Source organism: Diabrotica undecimpunctata, chromosome 8, assembly GCF_040954645.1.
Source record: "Diabrotica undecimpunctata isolate CICGRU chromosome 8, icDiaUnde3, whole genome shotgun sequence".
NCBI lineage: Eukaryota > Metazoa > Arthropoda > Insecta > Coleoptera > Chrysomelidae > Diabrotica > Diabrotica undecimpunctata.
Genome location: NC_092810.1, coordinates 142,953,910 through 142,978,657, shown reverse-complemented (window position 1 = coordinate 142,978,657; position 24,748 = coordinate 142,953,910). Strand labels below are relative to the sequence as shown.

The 24,748-nt window shown below is 31.8% G+C and overlaps 1 protein-coding gene across 1 annotated transcript in view; it reads left to right on the top strand.

Annotated features, from left to right (window-relative positions):
* Positions 1-2,575: 2,575 nt before the first annotated feature.
* Adss (adenylosuccinate synthetase) overlaps positions 2,576-24,748 on the top strand; it is a 44,163-nt gene continuing 21,990 nt past the window's right edge. Inside the window, exons 1-3 of the mRNA XM_072541254.1 lie at positions 2,576-2,973; positions 4,060-4,162; positions 23,705-23,990. Coding sequence (XP_072397355.1) covers positions 2,809-2,973; positions 4,060-4,162; positions 23,705-23,990 — 554 coding nt within the window. The 5' untranslated portion in view covers positions 2,576-2,808. The remainder of the gene's footprint in view (positions 2,974-4,059; positions 4,163-23,704; positions 23,991-24,748) is intronic.

Here is a 24,748-nt window from a genome sequence, read left to right as displayed (position 1 = left end):
GAGCTTGATAGAGGTCCAGACTTTTTTCTTAAAGTAAAAGTGCTAATCAAATTATCAGCTAGTTCACTGCGGAACTGTAATGCAGTCATAGGCTTAGCACATGATTTTTAACCACCCATGTATTTGTTATAATCGGCTATTGCCTGAGGACATGGTACTTGATCTCTATTTTACGGTTTTGTTTGTTCTCAAAACCTAAGTTTTTTCTTGAAAATTATGTAGATTGCTGACAACACTAACACACTTAACGCATCTATCTTTCCACTTCTACACAGATATTTCCTCAGTACTAACCTACTTTGACTAATTTTGAGAAAGCTCTTTATCAAAACATAATAGTTGTTTTGGAAAATATTTTCTTGTTTGCCTTACAGTGCCACTATCAAAAGTTTTCTTTTCCAGTAGTTTCTGCATCAGTGGTATTGTGGTGAAAAAATTATCAAAGTATACGCAATAACCACGATTTTGATATTTCGACGTAAGTTCTAAAACACGTTCTCCCAACATATCGGACGTTGATTCGGTGGCTTTTCCTTGACATATTTGAAAATTTAGAAGGTATCCCGTTTTAGCACATGCCAATGCCCAAATTTTAAAGCCTCTTTTTATTGGTCTCATTGGCATGTACTGTTTTAGTGATGTACGCCCGTTGAAAGCGCACGTGCTTTCGTCAATAGAATAGATAGGTGTCTATATGCCGGAAAAGCATTTTGAAAGGTCTCTGAAAGTTGGTTTATGAGGAGTGGTCTAAGTTTGTAGAGCCTATCAAACTCTTTAGATTCCGGTTGGGGCATATTTTTATTTTTGTGAGATGCAAAAATCTCAAGACTTTCAGGAATCTTTTTAAATGTAAATACTTTAGTCACACGTTCAACATGGAAGTTTTCATTGCTGGACCAGTATGACCTTATTGTTGGAAGGCTTTGGGACCTCACGACTATAAGTATTCCCAAGAAAGCGTCGAGTTCTTCCATATCCATAAAAAGTTGCGAATTCTTCTGGGTAGCGTAAAGTTCGATTCTGTGGAAATTGTTTGACAGATACTCTCACTAAAGAAAACTCTGAAAAAGCCGATTGGCTTACTCGAATTAATGTCAACATTGATGCTTGAAGACTTAGTAAAATCAAATGATTCGAAAAGGAGATTGGGGACGTTTTTCTTGGACTACACAAAAGCTTGATTTGAAGGAGCAGGAGCTTGTTTCTCTTTATCGGCAGTCGAGGTAATGTTATTAGTTGTTCATACTCGTCTTCTTCATCAAAAAAAATGTTTTTAGGAAATAATATAGCCAACTTGTGTTTGAAACCAAATCCATCATCTTGATCCGAATCATCAAAATCTTCGTTTCCGCTAGAATTATTTGTCTTTCTTTTTCTATTTTCGGAGTAAATACAGAGAAACATATTATCTGAAACTAAATGTCAACTATTCTCCAATGTCATAAGTAACTAAAATAGGTCTTTTTAAAACTTAACCAGATAACAGATATCAAAATATCTCTCCTGGTGTTTGGAACCAAACATGAATGAGTAATATACACAAAAGATCTATCAGATCATAGTAAGGGAAGACCTACAAGGCTTTTTAGGCCTGAATGCGGAAAGGTCTAAGCAACCAAATTACCTCTTTTAAATCTACAATCTTCAAGATCAATTAAACAAATAAAATGATAATTTACGTCTTACTAAGGGCATTAAAAATTTTTAAAGTTTCAAATTATGAATTGTTCTACACACATTGTAAAAATGAGGAAAACCTATTAAATTAGCCACTAGTCTTCGTAATACGAAGACTAGTGGCTAATTTAATAGGTTTTCCTCATTTTTACAATGTGTCACCGCAGTATAAGGAAGTCACTCACCTTTATATAAGTTTATTTTAAGTGTGGTAGGTATCTATTTTAAATTTCTTACATTATTAAAATATAATTACCGTTTTAATTAAATTGTTATTGATTTATTTGATTTTGGTTAGAGTTGTATGTGTTATTTTAAGAAAATATTGGATCTCTCGCAACACTTTGAATTGTAAGTTGCCTACAATTGGCGCAACTCATGGATATGATTTGGAAATAAGTGGTTTTTGTATTTGTCCACGGTTCGTAGTAAGTCTACGAATCGTGGATTTTGTCATGGTTTAGTCACAGAATAAGAAACAATTGTTATTTATTCTGTGCTATGGTGGTGTAACGTAAATACATATTTCTTCGAAAGTATATAATTTTACATTGTCGTATCATTATCGGTAAATCATCTTTTAAAATATTGATAGTAACCTCAGAATTTAGATCAAAATATAATAAGGGTTCTCCCTTAATATTCAGCATATCTAAAATAAGGTTAAACTTGCTATCTAACTAAGTATCTTTCTCTATTTGATAACAAATCCCTATCTTTTCGCTCTCAGAGTGCTCCGGGGCTCATTGACACTGTCGAATAGCAACTGAACTGATCCAATTCTGTTATTGAACAAACTGTTTAAAATGTTGGCGCCAAATATTCCATACACATGCGTGTTATTATGACAGTAGGATAATAGATGCTTGTCCTTGTCATTTCTTATTTCATTTCATTTCATTTTATAATCATAGAGGCTAATCAGCTGAAAAAGTCTGTGATAAAGATTAAAGGAATCCTCGATCCTCGCTCGTTTCCCTCGTGGTGTATTTTACGGATAGTGGTGAAGTAGTGTAGTTTGTTACAGCTGATTGGTTCTGTGAATATTCGCAAAAACTTGTCACTTTATTTAAATATTTTTCATCTTTTTTACATTTAATATAAAATATTTTAAATATAAAAAGAGTTACCATGTCCAGTACAACAAATGGTATAAACGGATCACCCCGAAAAAAACCCAGAACGGATGGTGAGTCCAAGGTGACGGTGGTGTTGGGGGCCCAATGGGGAGACGAAGGAAAAGGAAAAGTTGTGGATATGCTTGCTGCAGATGTAGATGTTGTTTGCCGGTGCCAGGTACTTGAATCTATATATTTAAAATAAATTGATCAATACTTTAAAATATTACTGTTTGTCAATTATAACTATAGTCAGGTTTTCTGTGTTCAGGGTAGGGTGGTAGATTAATCCATATTCAAAACTTAAAAACTATTCCAGTATATATGAACTGATTTTTTTGGGATTAGCAACTTCTGGCATCCTTTCATCCCGCATTTATTCCCAAAAGTTAAATTTGGATAATCAATTAACATATTCTTTTAATTTGATTTCACTTCTTGTTCATTTTTTGTAGGCTTTACATTGTTGTTAATGTTTAATACAATTTTGCTAATACATTGTGTCAGGTTTAAATATTTATTGTTATTGTTTATTTTATAACTAAATAAATGAGGGAGTTTATACTACACTAAATGCAAGTGCTGAAAACAACCAACTATCTCTCAAGGCCTAGATTTTTTATTACTTATTGGAGAGTGACCTATAACACAAAAATAGAAAACTGGGGGATGTATTTAGAATACTTTTAGAATAATTAACATATGTTACATGTTACAGACAGGTTCAATAAGGGTTCAGACACTCCTATAGAGGCTTGACCCTAGGGCTTCCAAAACTTATAGAAAACATTTAACAAATAGTATTGAGTAAGAGAGATTATTTCTCAGTATTTATCAAACTCCAGTTGGTTTTCCTTTTTTTGCAATGGGAATATTGGTCATATGATCCATTCTTTTGCTATTTCTTATTCTGACCAGATTTTACAAATTATATTGTGCATGACATCAGTTGTTTGCCTTATTATTTAAAAAACTCTTCTAAAATATCATCAACCTTGGCAATTTGTGTTTATTTGTAATTAATTTTTGATTATGCGATAAGTATGATTAATAAAAGGTGCACCACAATTTAGATGTTAAAAATAGTTTATATGTGATTATTTTTTTCGAAGTATTTTATTTGTGTAAAACTGCCCTTGAATATGAAGGAAAAAAATGGCAAGAATATAAGTCGATGTAATAATAAGGAACAAAGAATTCTCATATATTTATTTCGTAATATGAAAATAAGATCCGAATAATTTAGTATATTTTTTTTCTCTAGGGAGGTAACAATGCTGGGCACACAGTAGTAACTGATGGAGTTGAATATGATTTCCACCTTCTTCCAAGTGGTATCATCCACCCCAATTCAAAATCAATTATAGGTAAGATCAGCTTACATTTTATTATTTTTAAATTTAATATTCATGTTGAAGCCCTTTGTTTTAATTAAATTCCTTTTTGGTTTATCTTTATCATAGTGTCAAATCATCAAAATATAAAAATTATTGGAAATTGTTTATTTTTTGTAACATCTTAAGAGAGTTAAGTCTTAAAGTTAGGAGTCATCTTATCTTGTGAATCATGAAAAATTGGGTATGTCATTATTTTTTTGTTTTTATCAATATAATCTGTAAATGCTTACCTAAAACTTGTGAAAATAAAGAAGAAAAATATTAAGAAATCGTAACTTTTTATTTGTTGTGATATTGAGAGAAAAGTATGTATTGTATCGAAAAATATTCTTTAGATGGAGGAATTTAGGTGTAGTTTTAAACTTTGTGAGTTAAAGTTGCTCCATAAACAAAAAAATTATTGAAAATTTACGTAGAAAATATAATATTTTTTTTCCTGGAAGCTGTCAGATCTACACTGGGCTTAATACAATCCATTGGCTTACTTGACATCTTCCATTAAGTACACACCTCTACAAAATTAATGCACCACCTCAAATATAGTAGAAGTTTGAGCTATTTTTTCTCTATTAACTATTAGGAAATTCGTATCAGGAGTGAGAACTCGCCCACCTATTGTGTCTTGCACCAAATACCGCTCAGAAATCTCACTACCCAGTCTCAAATTGGCACAGTTAATATTTAATAAGCTCATGCGAAAATTGAATTGTTTCTCTAAATTGAATTTTTGAAGTTATACTTCTATACGCGCGCTCCACGTTGGAAATTTGTATGGGAGTGAATCTGTGAAATCATTACATATGAAACATAATGAGTAAGAGAGAGACAGAAGATATATTTTCTCTCTCTTCCTCTGTCGAATATAAAAATGTTCCTTTTATATATATAATTTAATATTATATAAAGATATATATACATATAATATTATAGTAAAATATTTATTAATATTATTATTTATGTGATATGTTTTATATTATTTATTAAATGTTTATAATTATATTATTCTTTTGTATTTCAAAATAATAATCTCAATAAATCACTGTATGAACCAGAACTGTCAATTTTGAAATACATTTGTGTTATGTCCTCGGTAGTGTAGTAGTCAGTATCCCCTCCTCTCACGCGGAGACCGGAGTTCGATTCCCAGTCGGGGAGGACTTTTTTGTTAATATTATTACATTATTGTCATTTTTAAATACTTATGGATATTGCATTTTAATTTGTATTGTATTATTATATGGAATTATGTTGCACTGTATTGTAGTGTATTTTTTATATATATTATTGTCATTTTTAAATACTTATTAATATGGCAGTTTAATTTATATTGTATTATTTTAGGTCTAAATTTTGGTATTTTAAATATCATTTTACCGTTTTCTAAAATAAAATTAGAAGACTTTTCTAACAACGAAAAACAAACTTGTACTAAATATAAGCAAAAGCCTAGCTCATATATGGAGCTTGCTTTGCTAAAAGACAGTTCAAATCGAGAAAAGCATATCTACAATAATACTCATTTACATTTTATGCCCAAACACAAATGCTGAACAAGATGAAAAGACAATTGTATTATTATATTAATAACAAAATAAACAATGAATTTTACTGCAGAGTATGTGTAAAAAAAATTTGCATTCAACTTCTTTCATACATATATGAAAATAAAAATATACATTTTCATCAAAATATTGATTCAATCCTTCATTGTTAGTAAGTTGTTATTAATTCTGTTTCTCTTTCTGATATGTCTTACCTATAGAATTACATATGTAATGATTTTGCAGATTGACTCCCAAATAAATTTGTAACGGCGAATGCGTGTATAGAAGTGTAACTTCCACCGGCAGTCCCACTGGACTGCCACACCCGTTTTTTTATAATTATTAATAATTAACGAAGATCTACCAAAAAAATATTGATAAGCAGTTTTTATGACACAGCTGATAATATCATAAACCAGTGACAAAGAATCGTTGACATGCAGAATTAGTATAGTAGATTTTCAAAACTTCTTATTATTTTTCTGATTTACTTATGTAAAAAAAAATAATTTTTAATTGACATTTCTGGGGAAACAAGTAAAACATCCATTATTATCTTATTTTCTTTGAAACCAGTTGTATCTTACAGTTTAAAAATAATATATTTTTTGAAAATATACTTTGCTAAACAACACTTTTTTTGCACACAATCAATTAAAATAGTTAATTGTTTTCAATCCTCAATAAAAACAAGATAAGTCATTCTAAAGCTTATAAAAAAAGAAAAATTACAAACACAATTTTTTAAGTAAATTTTCTCTACCACAACTTCAATGTGAGCTTGTTTCGCATACCCTTACATTGACAAGCTGTAAGTATTAATTATAAACAAACTTAATTCAAATTTAAGTAGTATAACACCGATATTCCATTTAGAAACTCTTGAAATTTCAGCTTAAACTTTGGCTTTCACTTAAAAACTCACCAACTTGAAAAGATTGGTATATATTTTTTAATTATTAAAAAATTATTACTATGTTCTCCTTACATTTGTAATACCTTTTTTTTATGGAGCAGTTACGAGGCATAAAGAAGAACAATTCAAAAAGACGATTTGGTTACGGTTATTATACTTCAAAACAATCCTTAAGAGGGCGACTGCATAAACTCAAACCGTGGCCGTCGGTCGGCTTAAAACCATCATGAAAAATATAGTTAGGGGGAAGTGCGAAAGGAGTATGAACGGAGTTATTTATTTAACTTATGCATCCACTCCTAAACAAATTTCGACGCCATTGATTTGCAAACTGTCTTTTGTTTTTTACACAATAAAATCTTTATTTTTAATATATTAACCATTTACCGCATGAATTTTTGTTTTTTGTCAAAAATAAATTCTCAGATAAGAATTTTAATTCTATTTTTACATAAACTATACACTATACAGTATGAAACTGCAAATAATAGTTTCTTTCTTTATTAATACACAACGGTATTGTGCATTTTGTGCACACTATATATGTTTTCTCTGTACAGCCTGGAAATTTGCATCTTGACCTAGTGCTCTCATCCCAATAGGGAAAATGATCAAGCCCATCTTTACGGATGTCTTCTTGGGGTATTTCTTTAGTGGGTCCCTTTTTGCGTTTGTTCTCGTACATCTGCTGAATGCTACTATTTGACGGTCTTCCTACTCTGTTCTGTTTAATTGGTTTTCCGGCTTTGCATAGAGCATCGGCTATTGCTATTTTGGTATCCAAAAGGGGTAAATCAAATTTCTTCGCTCTTTTGGCTAATAAATAACCAACAGTTCACGGCTGTCATGTCAATAAAATGAAAAAATATTTGTAAATAATATTTCTTCAATCTGATTTTTATACGATAAAATCCTAACATGGAATCAAGAAGATCTACACCTTCCAGTTGTTGTAGATTAGGACACTGTTAGGACAAGGTACCATTTTATGTATACTTTCTTATTTGAAAAATCTTCCTTTTTCTCCCTTTGCTTCACTTCCAGCATATGTTGACATTGTAGTAACGATTTTATTATCAAACCACGACACTACACTGACATCCACGTTGTCTATTTTCTCTACCATATGACCTCTGCCGCGCTTCTTCATTTCTTTCTCAGCTGGCATCACAACTCCAGGAACACGATTAAGTCTTACTGTTCCCAAAGGTAAAAGTGACATTTGGATCTGACCAGATATATCATAAGAGGTATGTTGGTGTACCAATTGTCAAAAAACAACTTGAAATGTGGATGTTTTGTTATCGAATCTGCTAATTTGACAACCACGTTGCTGCTCATACTAAGATTTGGTGCTCCTAGAGGTACAATATTACTCTGGGAACCAGCAAACAAATTAAAGTCATAGCTGAATCCTGAAATACCACTCAGCACAAAGTTTTTGAAGCCCCACTTATGTGGTTTTTTTGGGTTATACTGCTTTAGCTGGCTTCGCGCTTTTGTTGGTATAATCTGTTTGTCTACAGCTATACATTATTCTTTCGGAACCATGAGTAGTAATTCTTTGATTTGGCTCAGAACAAGTCTAATTTTGAATAATCTGTCATATCCAGGCTGATCATTTTCAATCATGTCATCATTGTTATTGAAATGCACGAAACATTTTATTTCTTCGAATCTGTTACAGCTCATCACATCGCTAACGGTGACCAATATAGGCATTCCAATAGTGTCTTGTTGATGGAAGTTGAATTATCGACATGTAAATAGTAATTCTTATAAATTTTTCTATTTCATATTTTTTTATATTAGCCGGTTTATCTGGACGTTGTTGCACTATGTATAAATTTGTTTGGTGTGTGATATGCTCTATACGACTATCAGGAAAGAGAAACTTAAAAAATTGGACCAGAGAATCTAATTGTAAAATCGAAGAAGGTAAATTTTCAGAACCAGTAAATTTTGTATCATTTTCTGATCTCCTCAGATTTCCTTTCACCCAATTATGAGATTTCTTCCTTTTATATCGTAGTCTTTCAGACAAAGGGGTATCATCATTTGAGGAATCTGAGGATGTGGCAGCAATGACAGTTTCCTTGACATTGCTTGGTAAATTGTCACGCTCGTCATTGTCACTATCTTGACACAATATCATCTCATTTGTGCCGTCTTCATCGGATAGATCTGATTCTTCACTATTAGTACTATTTGGAATTCTAACTGCATTCATTGTACCATAAAAGAGTTTAGGATCCATATCTACAAAAACAATCAATTAGTCCATAACTTCATAGTGTGCCATATATAGCACAAACCCTTTTTGGGGTTTTCGAGAGACTTTCAACATTCCTAATTTTTAGTACTTAAGCAGATATCTAATATTACAATACAATAAATTTAAATTTTTTCTCGTCGTAAAAAACGTTTTTACTATGAAAAATAACCTCCACTGTTTCACATGGTTCAGAATTTTAACAAGAATGAACTTGAAACTGCGCACGGCTGCCTATCTCGCCGTCAGAACTATGCCAGATTTATCTCGCGTACAATTAGTACGTGTCACATATGGGCTGCCATGGGGCTACGACAAAAATTGAGTTAAAACATTAAAAAAAATTTTTTTTGGTTTGTGCCATTTATGGCACATGATGCGGAAAAGGGTTAAATTGTTATAAGTTTTAATTTTAAAACTTAAAAAGGTATGAAATTTACAATATTCAAAGTATTTATTTTTTTTATTACATGTAAATTAAGTTTTTTTTAACTTTGAATTAAAAATAGGTTTGTTCCTACACTACGAAAAAACTGCTTGATATACATATTGTCCCTGATGTATCGGAATTTCAACCAATACACCATTCCTAATATGTATATCGAGCAGTTTTCCTAGTCTTCATTACGAATTCCATTAAACTTATCGGCCTCAGGGACTTAATTTACTCATGTCTGACTTTGCCAGGTTTAGGTATAAAAGCCGCCCTTATTAGCGTCCGTATTTTTTTTATGTTTTCTAGTCGTGGGCTAACCTGTAGCCCATGACTAGAAAGGGGCTAGCCTGTAGCCCTTTTAATTTAAATATGTATAAATCTTGTAGATTTATACATATTTAAATTAAAAATTTGAATCATAATATTTTTTCTAAAAGATTCATTTATTAAAAGTTAAAATAATATTTTATTTTCTTCAAAAAATTTTATAAAGCGCAAAAATTTAATGCTACCCTACGACCACGCAGCATCTACATATAAAAATATCTAAAGTTGCATTTGTTGCCCCACTCTGTCTTATTTTAGAATCAGTAATAGCGCTGACATGACCGCTCCCTAATGGTACAAATAAGGAACTAAAATCATGATCAACTTCTGATTGTTTTGTGTATAACCTTTTGTTTTATATATTATATTATATATATATATATATATATATATATATAAAACAAATATAATATATATATTATATATGTCATCATCATCATCATTTTGGCTTTACAACCCTGTGTGGGTCCTAGCCTCCCCAAGAATTTTTCTCCAGTCGTCCCTATCCATCGCCTTCCTCCGCCAAGCACGTATTTCCATATTTCTCATATCTTGATCTATGTTATCTAGGAATCTTGTTATATATGTTGTATAACCTAAAGTTTGCTCATTTAAAAAGCTTTTTGTTGTAACAAGTAATTTTGACTCCATTATACAATATCAGACTTAATGATCTGTTATTTATTATATCAGTTGTAAATACTTATATCTGATAATAAAAAAATTAGAAATAGTTATCATAGTCCAAATAAAGCCATATTGCAATTGTTTTTGTCGTTTATTGCTTGTATCTTATGATTAAGTTGATTTCTTTATTATAAATTTTAAGGAAAGTCTGTCGCTCTGCGTCAATAAGATAAAGATGCTTAATGGGAATATTTACACAACATATTAACATTTTGAGTGTATACTTATTTTTAACTGATAGTGAAAGAGGTAATTGGATCTTAATTAATAAATCCGTTATTTACTTACAATTTTATCTATTTTGATAGTGTGTTCTTGAAATTTTTAAGTATTTTATACATATAAGTAAATGACCGCCATTTGTTGAATACTATCAACACAAAATTTTTCATTTATCTATATAATTCCTTCATGAGCAAGTTGCTAGACATGTTATTACTTTATGTTGGTCACTGGTATATAATAAATCAGAAATAATTCTTTTTATACTCACCATTAAAAATATACTTAAAAATTTACAAGATCATAATAAACATATTAAATTCTACTGGGTCAAATCACACGCAGGTACACACAATGAAGTCGCAGATAATATTGCCAAAGAAAGTATACAAATGGGAGGAGATATAAATTGTGAATTATCTACAGAAGAACATATAAATTTATCAAAACAAAAAATGTTGAAGAAGTGGACATTTTATGGCAAGAGTACTGTTTTACAAATCCAACTGGATATAATAAAATAAAGGGTGTTTTTTTAGAGGTATAAAACTTTAAAATGGAATAAAACAAAACTGGTTTTTTTAAATTGATATGACTTTAACTTTATTCGAAAGATAATCTTTTTATGATAATGATTTCTGGCATATGACTGTCATGGTTAGCTCTGTCGAGTTTTTCCAATATTTGTCGACGTATATCAACAATAACACGTTGTCCTCCAAGTGGTCAATCGTTTCATGCTTACCGGTGTAGACTAGCACCTTCACATATCACCACATAAAATAGTCTAACAGTGTTAAATCGTACAATCTTGGAGGCCAATTCACGGTCCGAAACTGCGGTTACCAAACGTTTTCTTCAATAAATCAATCGTGGCACGAGCTGTGTGACATGTTGTGCCGTCTTATTGAAACTACAGCTCCAGCACATCATGGCTGTTGAATTGGAGAATAAAAAAGGCAGTAATCATGGCTCTATAGCGGTTACCATTGACTGTAACGTTCTGTCCAGCATAGTTTTTGAAGAAGTACCATCCGATGATTCCACCAGACCATAAAGCACACCAAACAGTCAGTTTTCTGGGGTTTCAATGGTTTCTCAACATACATTTGAGGATTATCTTAACTCCAAATATGGTAGTTTTGTTTGTTGACGTAGCCATTCAACCAAAAGTGAGCTTCATTGTTAAACAAAATTCTCTTATGGAAATCGGAATCAACGGCAATCTCGTTTTGGACCCACTCACCAAATCTAGGCCTTGCTAGGTGATGATGTACCTTCAATTCTTGCATGAGCTGGATTTTGTAGCTCGCAAAGCAAGATGTGCTGTACATGATGGCAGATAGACTGATTCGGCTCTTACTGTATGTTAAACTCTAGGAGCAGCAAACAGTTCTTCTGTACGCACTGTACGACGTGTCTGTGAATGAATATTATCAGTTAGACTAAACGTGGTGCAAAAACGTTCCATGGTAAATCGAATTAGTTGCTCTGATGGATTATGTTGACCATAAATTGGACGTAGTGTGCGATACGTATTTTGAACAGCTGTCAAAACGGTCGAAAGTTAAAAAAGTGTTATCAACTTACATTTCTATACCTCTAAAAAACACCCTTTAGAAACCAAATTGAGAAGAAATCCTTAGTACATCAAATACGATTACAATCGTACAAGTATAACTACTATCTGTAAAATGAAGTTTGGCCACGCATGTTATCCAGCACATTTGCATAAAATTAAAATACTATAGAGCAACCTTTGCGAGGTTTGTAACAGAATTGGAGATCTGGACCCCATTTTTTTTCTTCTTCTTCTTCTTCAGTGCCTTATCCGGTCCGGATGTTGGCGATCATCAAGGCTATCATGGTTTTGTTGACTGCTCTGCGAAACAGCTCCGCTGAGGTCATCCCAAACCATTGTCGGAGATTTTTCAACCACAAGATACGACGGCGTCCCGGTCCTCTTCTGCCAAATACTTTACCCTGCATAACAAGTTGAAGAATTCGATATTTTTCTTCGTTCCGCATCACGTGGCCGAGGTACTCAAGCTTACGTTGTTTAATTAAATTAAGCACTTCTTTTTCTTTTGTCATGCGCTGTAGGACCTCAACGTTGGTGACATGGTCCACATAAGATATTTTTAGTATCCTTCTGTATATCCACATCTCGAAGGCTTCGATTCGTTTTTCAGTGGCTTGCGTCAGTGTCCAGGCTTCAACTCCATATAGTAACACTGGAAGAACGTAGCAGCTCACTATCCGCATCTTGGTTCCCAAACTGAGATCACTGCAGCACAGCAAGGATCTCAACTTAATAAATGTAGACCGTGCCATTTCAATTCTGGATCTAATCTCTTGAGCGTAGTCCCATTGTACGTTGAGGGTAGTTCCGAGGTAAGTGAATCTGTCGACTCTCTGGATCTCTTCGCTACCTGCCATTAGTGCCCCGGGATCTAAATTTGTACGGCTGACAACCATGAATTTAGTTTTCTTAATATTAAGGTTCAGTCCGTATGATACGCTCACAGTTCGCACTCGGTCTAGTAAGGCCTGCAGATCGTTTAGGCTGGTTGCTAGTAACACAGTGTCATCGGCGTAGAGGATATTATTGATGTATTCACCGTTCACTCGGATTTCCATGTCTAGGTTTGTGAGGGCTTCATTAAATTTTCTTTGTGTGCATAAAATATAGGGCGCAATCTATTGAATTCTTCAAGAAACTTCTACATTAAAAACTGAAAGCCCGTATACTATTATGTATCTGCTGGCTTTAGATAGAAAAGGGATTTACGAAGGGATGGAGTTCACGAGACGAGCCAAACCTTTTGGTGTAATAACTCCGAACCAGTTTTGAATAATGCCTTTTATCAGTTCTCTCTTGTTTCTTTGGTTTCGGCGTGATACTACACTTTCAGCCTTGACCATAAATTTTCTATTGGATTTAGATCGGGACTATTTCCAGGCCAAGGCAGGACAGTAACGTCATGGTTTTTCAACCAATCCATGGAAGTCTTAGCCGTATGACAAGGCGCTCCTTCCTGCTGGAAGATGCATTGTTGGGCATCCCCTTCAAACAAATAGTGTTTGAATAGTCGTCAGCAGTTTGGCTTGCAGTATCTGTTCCTGATATTTTTTTGCATTAATATTCCACTCTATTACTGCTAAACGATTAACTCCATTAGTGATTATACAAGCCCATACCATGACACTCACAGGATGCTTCATAGTGTCAACTTCACTCCGTCTCTCCCAAATATCGAGATTCTGGTTACATCACTCCAAATTACCTTACTCCACTGTTCTTCTGTACACCCTCTGTGTACCAAAGCCCAATCAATGCGTTTTAGTCTATGTTTTTTGATCAGGAACGGCTTCTTTCTAGGAGTTCGTGCTAGCAATCCATTTCCAACTTTCTTCTGATAGTGCGGTCCGATATTAGTAAGCCAGTTGATTTGACAATAGCATTAATTTCTTTTGCGGATCTGCGACGATCTTCTAAAGAAAGTCAGCATATTATTCTAAGCTCATCGTATTGACTAACGTTCGGTTTTATGCCTGTTCGTTTTGCTGATTTTTTCGTTCCAGTGTTATGATATCGTTTACAAACTTTCATTACACCTGATTTTGTGGTATGCATATAATATGTATAACTTTCTTCTCGAGGGCTTTTTTGAATAGATGATAAAAGTAGAACCAGTGTCTATTTCAACATTAGGAATATATAAATGTAACATATACTATTGTGCAATAACATTCGTGGAAAACTTAAAATAGCTCTATCGTCAGACATTTTGTTTTTGTTTGTTTACTGAATTAGACTAGATTACACTGGTGTCTGATCGGCCTATGATGGAGAAGTATGACAAACGATAAAGACTTGTGGCTTGGTTAAACTCCTCAATAGATCCTTGCCGGAAAGTGACGTCAAGTGACAGCAGCAGCTACTTTAGTTACTTGGTGACTTAACAGTTGAGGTTGGGTAATACATAAAAGGTATGGATTATGAAACGCTGCAAATTTTACTGCAAGACGAAGAAGATTACGATCAATGGTTATTGTATTATTGCTTTAGGAGAAATCTTACACAACCCTTGTACTTAACTAGACTGGAAGAAGACTCTTATGAAACGTTTATCAAAAGATTTTATTCACTTTGTGGGCGATCTCCTTCCAAACATTTTCTTTGAGATGTAAATTTTTATAATTCATGTTTTTGCAGTCGAATAAACAGGGATATTTAATCAATAAATTAATCACTTATTTCGTTTGTCAATACTTCCATGTCGTCCATCTTCACGACGGTACTAACAGCAGTACTGTGACTATTTTTGTTCAAGTGTGTCGTCGGGCGGCACAGCAAATGACGTTCTGCCGTGCCGGGCAACAGTTGCAGTCAGATATCGGAATCAGTATCATACAAAGTCTCATACATACTGCAAAGTCATGACGTATGCCGCGGCTGCAACTGCAACTGTCGGCTGCAGTCGTTCTCGGAAAGAAGAAAGAAAGCATTGTAAGAATAAATTAAATTGAAAGAATAACTGTTGCAAAATATCGTCGTTGCCATTATAAAAAAAACACAACAATTTGTATAACAACAATTAAATTTGTAGGAATCCTATAATTTTAAAAAGTCGTAGCGAAAAAAAAAATAATTGTGTTGGAGTCTGTTTATAAATAAAGATATCATGGTCATTGCTAAGATTTTCCTCGTGATTTCATTGCCAAGAATAAAAACAGATGTACTGGAACATGCCTTGTAAAAATTCTAAAAATATAAGAATGACATAGTAGACTGTAGAGACATCTAGTATCATCCGAATAACATGGAATTTTAGAATTGTTGTGAGATTTAGTTGTTACGAAATACATCGGAAATTTTAACTATGTTCTTTATAGTTCTAACTTGTCACATGATCTTCCACGAGATTAACAGGTAGTTATTTTTAGACTGATATTTTCGAAGTGTAAACAATTAAACGTCAGATACATAGTTATAGTTAATTATAAAAACCTGACGTACATACGCTAAGTATCTATTAAAAATGGATTCGAGAATACTGTTGTAATTGTGTGTTTTTTTTTTATTGTATAAGGATTTTATGAATTATTTTTCAAACGTCCCTTCTTGGAACATCAACCATTTGCACCATAAATGCTGATCTGATGCCATAGTATTACATTTGAAAATGATTGATCACATTTTATAGCAAAGGTCTAAATACAGGGTTGGTCAAGGCAGAAACAACGTAATAATTGACACCTTCTTATCTGAATTTTCAATCGACTTTAATATTATGACCACCCCGACAAACCTCAAATACAATACATCATAAAATGCAAATGAGGAAACTCTTAAAGGATTAAGCAATAAATGAGTACCTCAGTGAAGGAGAACAAAAAATTACTTTAATATAAGAAAACTAAAATGTCAACATTACGTACCCACATTAATTTTTATAAAAATACTAAATATTGGTTTAGGACATTTCCTTACAATTTAATAATATAGTAATTTACGTAACAAGTTCCGAAAGTGATATTTTACGAGACGAGTAGGAAGTTTCCAGGGCGAGCCGTAGGCGAGTTCTGGAATCCTGCGAGTCTCGTAAAGATACTTTTGGATCGTGTTACGTACAATATTTTTTCTGCAGCCGTTTTATATGTTAAAAAGAATATATGGATAAACTTTACTTATGAACTTTTATTAAACACTTTAAAGTTACTCTTGTGAATTCAACATTAGAAAAACCTACTTGTGAATATTAATAACACAATTATAACAATTATTTACATTGCTATTGTTAGGAATATTAACAGAAGTGGCAGTATTGAAATTAGTGTTAGACGTGTCTGTACTTTTACCATTTTTTGAGATATTAACTTGGTTGCGACCACTTTCAATCTGTGAAGTTATGTGAATTTTATTTCTTAAAGAATTTTCTACGTATCCCTCTGCTACATTAGTTGATCCATCGTCCGTGTATTTTCAAGTTGGCTAATATTCTTTGGTACCACCACTATCGGACAGTAAAGTGGCTGAGCTCCTTCGTAGACAGTGCCCGGTGTATTCTTTGGGATGCGGTAATTTAAGAAATTCATCAATAGTACAGGCGATTTTTCCAAAAATGTGAATACCAATAGGTTGTATAGTACACCTTCCATTTTTGTAATATACAAATAATCTACGATGCGGTGTGTTTGATTGACGTAATGACAAATATTTTCTATATAAAGAAATGTTATTTTCTCCAATAACCACAAAGGTTCTTTCCATGTTCGTTTTAGAATTAGGAATTTTAATCACTAGCATGGTTATCTTATCTTCTATATCATCTAAACTCATTTTGCAAAGCTCCTCACGACGACAAGCGCCTGCCAAACCAATTATTAATGCAACCTAAAATTTACAAAAAAAAACTTTTGTCATTAAGTAGATCTTATCTTCAGCTTCTGATGAAAATTTATCTATTTCTTTTTTATTCAATACTTTCGATTTTTTTAGTTTATAGCCGATGGATTTTCTTTTAAGGAAAGCAATAACTTTTGGATAGCGGCTTATGTCTATATTATTTTTAATGTTAAGTGTGGACTTAGCCTCGAGTAATTGCTCCAAAGTAATGGCTTCAAGATATTAGATTTTTCCATTAGATATGCAAGAATAACTTCTTCATTTTTTATAGTACTACGTACATTTTTATCATTGCTCCATTTTTGAAATAAATCGTAGACCAATTCATACATCTTTCATGACTTTACCGGCAATAATTCATAAATAGCGGCTTTAGCAGTTTCCCTAATCTAATCTGGAATCATTTCGGCTTCACTTTCACTGCTGATTTCCTTTTCTTGGAATTGAAAAACGAAAACACACTAATCTTAATTGACAAGCGTTGTCATAATAAAATTCAAAGTTGATGTTTTTGTCAAAGCCGTTACCTAGCTACCCAAAATCGTCCCGAAAGTGAAAAAATTAGTCCCGAAAGTAGCTACTTTCGGTACGTCTTTTGTAAGATGGTACTTTCGATTTAATAAATCATACCGAAAGTTTTATTTTCGGGACTGCTGCAGAAAAAATATAGGTATATCGGGTAGTAGCGTCATATAAACTTATAATTAGTAATACAAATATATAATTTCACACCTAAATAACTAAGTTGTCTTCTTCCGATAAGAAGACATCATCATCAGTTTCTTCATTTCCCACAGAAATAATAATTAAAAAATTTATTTAAAATCCTTTATAAAAGGTATATAATTAAAACACCTAATCGGGCTACATCACAATCACAAAACGTTTTCGGAATCTACGTATATTCCATCATCAGTCTGTCTAGGTGTACATGTTTTGAGCTACTAAATATTTGAGTAAAAACCCGTTAAATGGTATTAATCCAAATTTAGGTTACATTATTCCGTCGTATATGTTAGGATGTTAAAGTTACAAGTGGAATTGATGACATGGCAACGTAAGTCTCTACATGAGGTTGCTGCTCCTGAGACAAAGTTTCTACGAGGACTTGTTGATAGCAATTCAAGTTACTGAGTTGCTATCAACAAGTATTTTTGTCGCAATATCTCCGGTACCTCGTAGCATAGATCAAAAAAATGTATTTAGTTAATTTGTGAATTGATTATTTAACCGAGTAATTTGTTTTTACAATTTAAAATAAATATTTATTTTGCAAAATTTTACTCTTATCTTTTTATTATTAGTAGAAAAGGTTATGAAATAATAAGCAACTTAAATAGTTGTGTATTATAGTTATAAATAATATATTTTAACTATAAATTTTACAAAAAATTAATTTTTTATTTGAATATCAAATCTATACGTGTTAATTTTTCTCGACTTATGGTTATTATTTTCACAATTACTTTTTCCCATACACATTACAAATATAGTTTACACAAATTAAAAACATTTTTATAAATCGTTTGATATAAACATTTTTGCTTAAAATTATCTTAGCTAAATTTTTTATTTAAAACATTTTTTTCTAGGTCGTACAGATTCTTATTAAAACGGTTTTTTCCGTTTTTTCTCCCCTACGGAGGGGGTTTTAGGGGAAAGGCGGGGGGGGGGTAAAGGTGGTCAACTTTTTTTTTTATCTTTTTTAGGTCCCAAAATTGACATTATTAGCAAAATTAAGCTTCTTCGTATGATGTTTAGAGGTTCAGTGGCATTTTCGTCTCTGACGACTGAAGTGTTGTAGATAAAAGCTTTCTGGGATAAACAATTTCAATGTCACAATAACTGCTGTAATTACTATTTTGCTTCATTTTTATATTTTTCTTTGTATAAATTTTTTTAAATTCAAATTTTGTAGAATTCTGTTTAACTAATTTTGAATTGCAATTGTTTCTTGGCATTACGCCATCGTAGTTGTTTTTGATTTTTATGATGTGGTAAATTCAGTTTTATCAACCGAGATTGCTTGTTCATAGAAATAAAAAATATTTACGTATTTCTAAGCCAGGTTTATTGCCTGTGTAAAGTAATATATTGCAAGGCTAGATATTTTTTGTACAATATTTTGCAAGATTTATGCTGCTAATTCCAAATATGTAATTCAATTATGTGTACGTTGCTAAAATATTAATACATATATAAATTGCTGTAAAATGGATTTTAAAGCGAAACATTATACTTTTTATAAACATGAATGTTTTAGTACAATTTGCAAAATATATTATCATCATTATCACTATTTTATCCAGAACAAACTAGTGCTCATAGACCAGAAAATGAGAGTTTATCAAGACAGTTGCTGTAACTACTATCAACAATAATTGTTTTAGGTTCTGTACGAGTAGAATAACAAAAGTTATGCAAATTCATCCAAATTTTGTTCCTATTTTTTTATTTATTAACAGTAAGGCTGATAAAAATGGCTGATTTCTAGAATTATCTTCTGTAAGTTGAAACTTTTATAATTTATCAAAAAACTGAAAAATTGGTAGATTCTTTGTAGAAGCAGTTGAAAAATTACTCACGCTTTAAAAAATTTATATGAGTATCCTGGGAGTATAAAAGAGTATAACGCAGTTGCATTGCGTGACTTTTTCAAAAGTATGTATTACCAAAATCAGATGTAAAAAAATATTATTTAAAAAAATTATTTTGAACCTCAATATACGACTTTATTTATTTTAGGTATTTCCAAACAATATGTAATAGTAAAATAGTAATATATATATATATATATATATATATATATATATATATATATATATATATATATATATATATATATAATCTATATATATATATATATAATCTATATATATATATATATATATATATATATATATATATATATATATATATATATATATATATATATATATATATATATATATAAAAAATGTGCACTCGTAAGTGAATGGGATGTTATCGGTCTGGAGATAAAAAAGACAAGAGTTGTGCTACTCTATCTATTTATTGAAGACGTTTCGCCTATTGTTCAATAAGCATCATCAGTTCATCTAAAAGAGTGTTATTAGCGATACATCTAATATGAAAAAACAATTAAGTAAATGATCTTACCTTTAAAAGATCTGTAGCATTACAATGTTGTTATTGCAAAGAAACATCAAAAAATTAATATAATAAATATAACAGCAAAAAATATAGAAACACAGAACGCTGGAAGATTCCCAATTTAACTAATTTGTTTTAAATTTCACTTTTGAAAACATTGATTGATTAAATCTATCAAAAAATATAATTGTCAATTTTGAATTGTTATATAAACAACGGCACGGCTAGGGTTCTTGACTGTTATGATCATATCATGAAACTGAAGTATTTGAAAGCTCGACTGTCAGAAATGACAATCAGCTGGTGAGATTGAAGGAAAAGTTTTATAGATGTCAACATAAATGTTATGATATAATAAAAGAAGTTGAAGAAGAAAAAATAATTAAAAGTACAATACGGAAGAATCAATTTTGTAGTATTAGTGCATGGTAAATTTGGCTTAAGTTGCTGATATCAGTTCTCTTATTTAATGCATTAGGTTGTTTCAAAATGTGACACATCTCCATAAATTGTCTCTTATTAAGTTTACGTTCTCTACAGAGAATTCTAACATCATCAAAATTAACAGTATGTTTGGTGTTGATTGCATGTTCTGCAAGGGCACAAGTATGTTTAGAAAGTTTAATGTCACTACGATGTGAAGTAAGGCGTCCTTTAAGGGAACGGCCAGTCTGACCAATATAACATGCATCACATTCAGAACAGGGTATGTGATAGACTACATTCACTTGTTCCAAAAAGGAAAGAGGTGTTTTAATTTTAGAAAACAAGTTCCTGACAGTCTTAGCATTATTGATAGCAATCTTAACCGGGATATTGTTCTGTTTGTACAATTTAATAAGCTTTTCAGTAACATATGGGAAATAGGGTAGTGAAGAGTAATGGGTGGTGGAAGTTGCAATGTTAGGAGAAAGTAGAGTACTGTTGTTCATAATATTATTAGAAATTATTCTTAGTTGATCACCATCAGGTAAATCATCAATAGAAGACCCAAAACTTGTTGAAAAAAGGTATTTATTTATGAGAGATGTAGGGTAAGAATTGTCAGATAGTATATTTCTGAGTAACAAAAGAGAATTTTGTAACAAAAAAATCCAGCGTTCTGTGTTTCTATATTTTTTGCTGTTATATTTATTATATTAATTTTTTGATGTTTCTTTGCAATAACAACATTGTAATGCTACAGATCTTTTAAAGGTAAGATCATTTACTTAATTGTTTTTTCATATTAGATGTATCGCTAATAACACTCTTTTAGATGAACTGATGATGCTTATTGAACAATAGGCGAAACGTCTTCAATAAATAGATAGAGTAGCACAACTCTTGTCTTTTTTATCTCCAGACCGATAACATCCCATTCACTTACGAGTGCACATTTTTTATATTAAATTAAACGGTCATATACCTTAAAGATATATATATATATATATATATATATATATATATATATATATATATATATATATATATATATATATATATATATATATATATATATATATATAGATTATTCGCCTATAAAATTCACGGAAATTAAAAACGAACAAGTAGGAAAACGAAAAACTTATTTTGAAAAGTATTGTTTATATTTTAATTCAATTCGGCGATTTCCTTTATTTGCCAAAAGGTTAATAACAGAAAGAGGGTTTGGTTTAAAGAAAGTGACGACATTCGATCTTGCAATTGGGTATTTCTTTGGCATGTTTTAATCCGTTTCATTGCTGAAAAACTTCTTTCAACAGATTCATTTGTAGTCGGAATTGTTAAATATTGATACAATTCTTGTACTTTTTAAATATAGTCTGGATCATTATAAAGAACTGTCAATTCTGTTTTTAACTTTACTGTATCAATTGTTTGTCCATATAGCTTTACAAGTTGTCGAAAGGCGCTATCTGGGAATTTGTCTCTTTATCATCGTTAATATTGGTAATTTGTTGCCTCTTATTGTGTTTGGGAGCATCATCATTTACAAAATCTTTCTGTTTTAACCATAGGCTTTCAAAATATTCCGCTCTAATTGCAAAAATTCGAGAAATTCATTAACCTTTCTCGTGCAAAATCCAATGTCATACATTTTTTTCTGTAAAATATCAAACAAAACTTATGATTTTCGTAGAATAATTTCAAACGAAATTAAAATCATATTTTTGCAATGTAATGTAAAAAACTTTCGAACAAATTCGTGTCTCTCTATTATAAGTTACTGTGTCAGTATGCATTTCTTTAAATATTTAGAGAAGCTCTGAACGAATACAAGAAATAGCCTCAACGAGTCTACCAGCATAAACCCACCTTGTTGCTGCTAATGTGGGTAAACGTTTTTGTACTAATTCTCATTTAACACACTGAACAAAATTTGCGATGACGGTCCCACTGAACGCTCTTCACTAAAATTAACAAATTTCAAAAATCTTTCACAAACATCACCGTCGGGGCAAACTTATCTAAATACTACATAAAGGTAAAGGTCACTGGTTTGAAACATCAGTGCTTTCATCGAATATAACAGTTACAACAATTTCTTCGGTAATTTCTGACTTAATTTCATCAATCATAAATGTAGATATGGCTTCAATAATGTCGTTTCGTACATCACTTGAAACTTCCGAAAAAACAGTTGATATTTCTAGATATTGGCAAAATTTTTGATCTTTTTTTGGCAATTAATATTAACAATTCCCTGTAATCGCCTCGATTGTCGAGAGTCATCGCACTCAAAATGACACCGAAACGCTAATTCTTGTTTGGCTAAAAAACATACGGCATCTATAAGTGTGCTAACGATATATCTTTTAACAATTTCATTGTTTAGCAATATTTGCTTTAAAAGCTGGGTTAGGAGAACTTTCGATTCTTGTTTTGCTAAACTGGATCAAATTGGCTACACATCTAACATGTAACGGAGAAACTTCATGTCTCCTGTTTAAAACTCTAAAACTATTTAAATCGTGGACTCCGCCGCTGGTCCACGTTTAATAAACGTATTTTAACCTTTAATTATGGCTTATTCCCATTTAAATAGTAATTAATTCACAAATGGAAGCCCCCCTGGAAGAAGAAAAAGAAGTAGACATCGACGCTCATGGAATGAAGAAATTAGAAGAGCGATGGAATCGAGAGGTTTGGAGGAGGGTTAATGTCAAACGTCAATAAACTTATTTTAACCTTCAATTGTGGCTTATTCCTATTAAAATAGTAATTACTTTAAAATACCACAAGAAAATAGCTTTAGAACAATAGATAAGAGAAGGGAGTGTTCCAAAAATGTCGTCATCCTTACAGCGGCCACCCCACTTTTGGAGTACGGTACGTGCGACAGTCAGCTGCGCACAAGTAAGAGAGGGTGGTTTTAGTTGGTAGGCAGGATAATAGATACCTGAATCTTTGGCACTTCTTTCTTTAGTACTTAGGTATTTAAGTTGATGAGGACATTTCGAGGTTAATATAATGAACTATAATTATACCAAGTAATGCTATAATGCATTAATAAATATAAAATATTGCGTAACATGTAGTGCTTTGTTTAAATCTTTCTTTACTAACCTATTTATATTTTAGGTAATGGCGTTGTTATACACTTGCCTGGTATGTTTGATGAAATTGAAAAGAACGAGAAAAAGGGATTAAAAACTTGGAGAGAACAATTAGTGATATCAGATAGAGCTCATCTGGTATTTGATTTCCATCAGCAAGTTGATGGATTGCAGGAACAAGAAAACAATCAAAAGGGTCAAGGTTTGGGTACCACGAAAAAAGGGATAGGTCCAACTTATTCTTCTAAAGCCACTAGAAATGGAATTAGGGTAGGAGATCTATTAGGAAATTTTGCCCATTTTACCAAAAAGTAAGTAATCCGTTAATTTATAAATAGTTAGTTTAAACATTCGGGCTTTTTAATATATTAAACATTAGGATATATTTTCCTTGTTAATCATTTGCCAAAAGGTAGAGTTTGGCCTATGAAAATCTGGAGTAAATTCACTGTATGATACACTTACTTAGGTATGATTTAGAAATAGACAGCCAATTACTCTAAAAATCATACGAACAAGCTGAATTTTGCTGAGAATGTCAATTTTGTGACCCCAAAAAATACAAATGCAAAAAATTTACCACTTTTTCCCTAAAACCCCCCTCGTAGGGGAAAACAGAAAATATCGATTTACCACGAATCTGTGCGCAAAAAAATTATTCAAACAAGAAATGTAGTAAGATCATTTTGAACAAAAATATTTATTATCACTTTTTGTGCAGAACGAACTGTTCTGTACTCTCAGAAAAAAAGCTTGAACTGACCGGCAATTTTAAATGTCAATGAAATTTTGAAAGGCTTCAGCACTGGTCTATATCTCATTTTTGGACTTTGAAGTTTGACTTAACGATGCTTCTTTCTTTTTCTTTTTATATAGACATGACTGTCTGTTTTTTAATTTTTAGTATGTCTTCCTACTGATCGTCTTCCTATTGGGGAACCGTTACTTGCCGTCTTTACTACTCTATTTGTAGTCAGTCATTCGGCTTATATGATAGTTCCATTCTACTCTTCTATTACCCAGTTCTTGATGTTCTCCACCTTGCATTTACGTCCTATATCTGTACTTC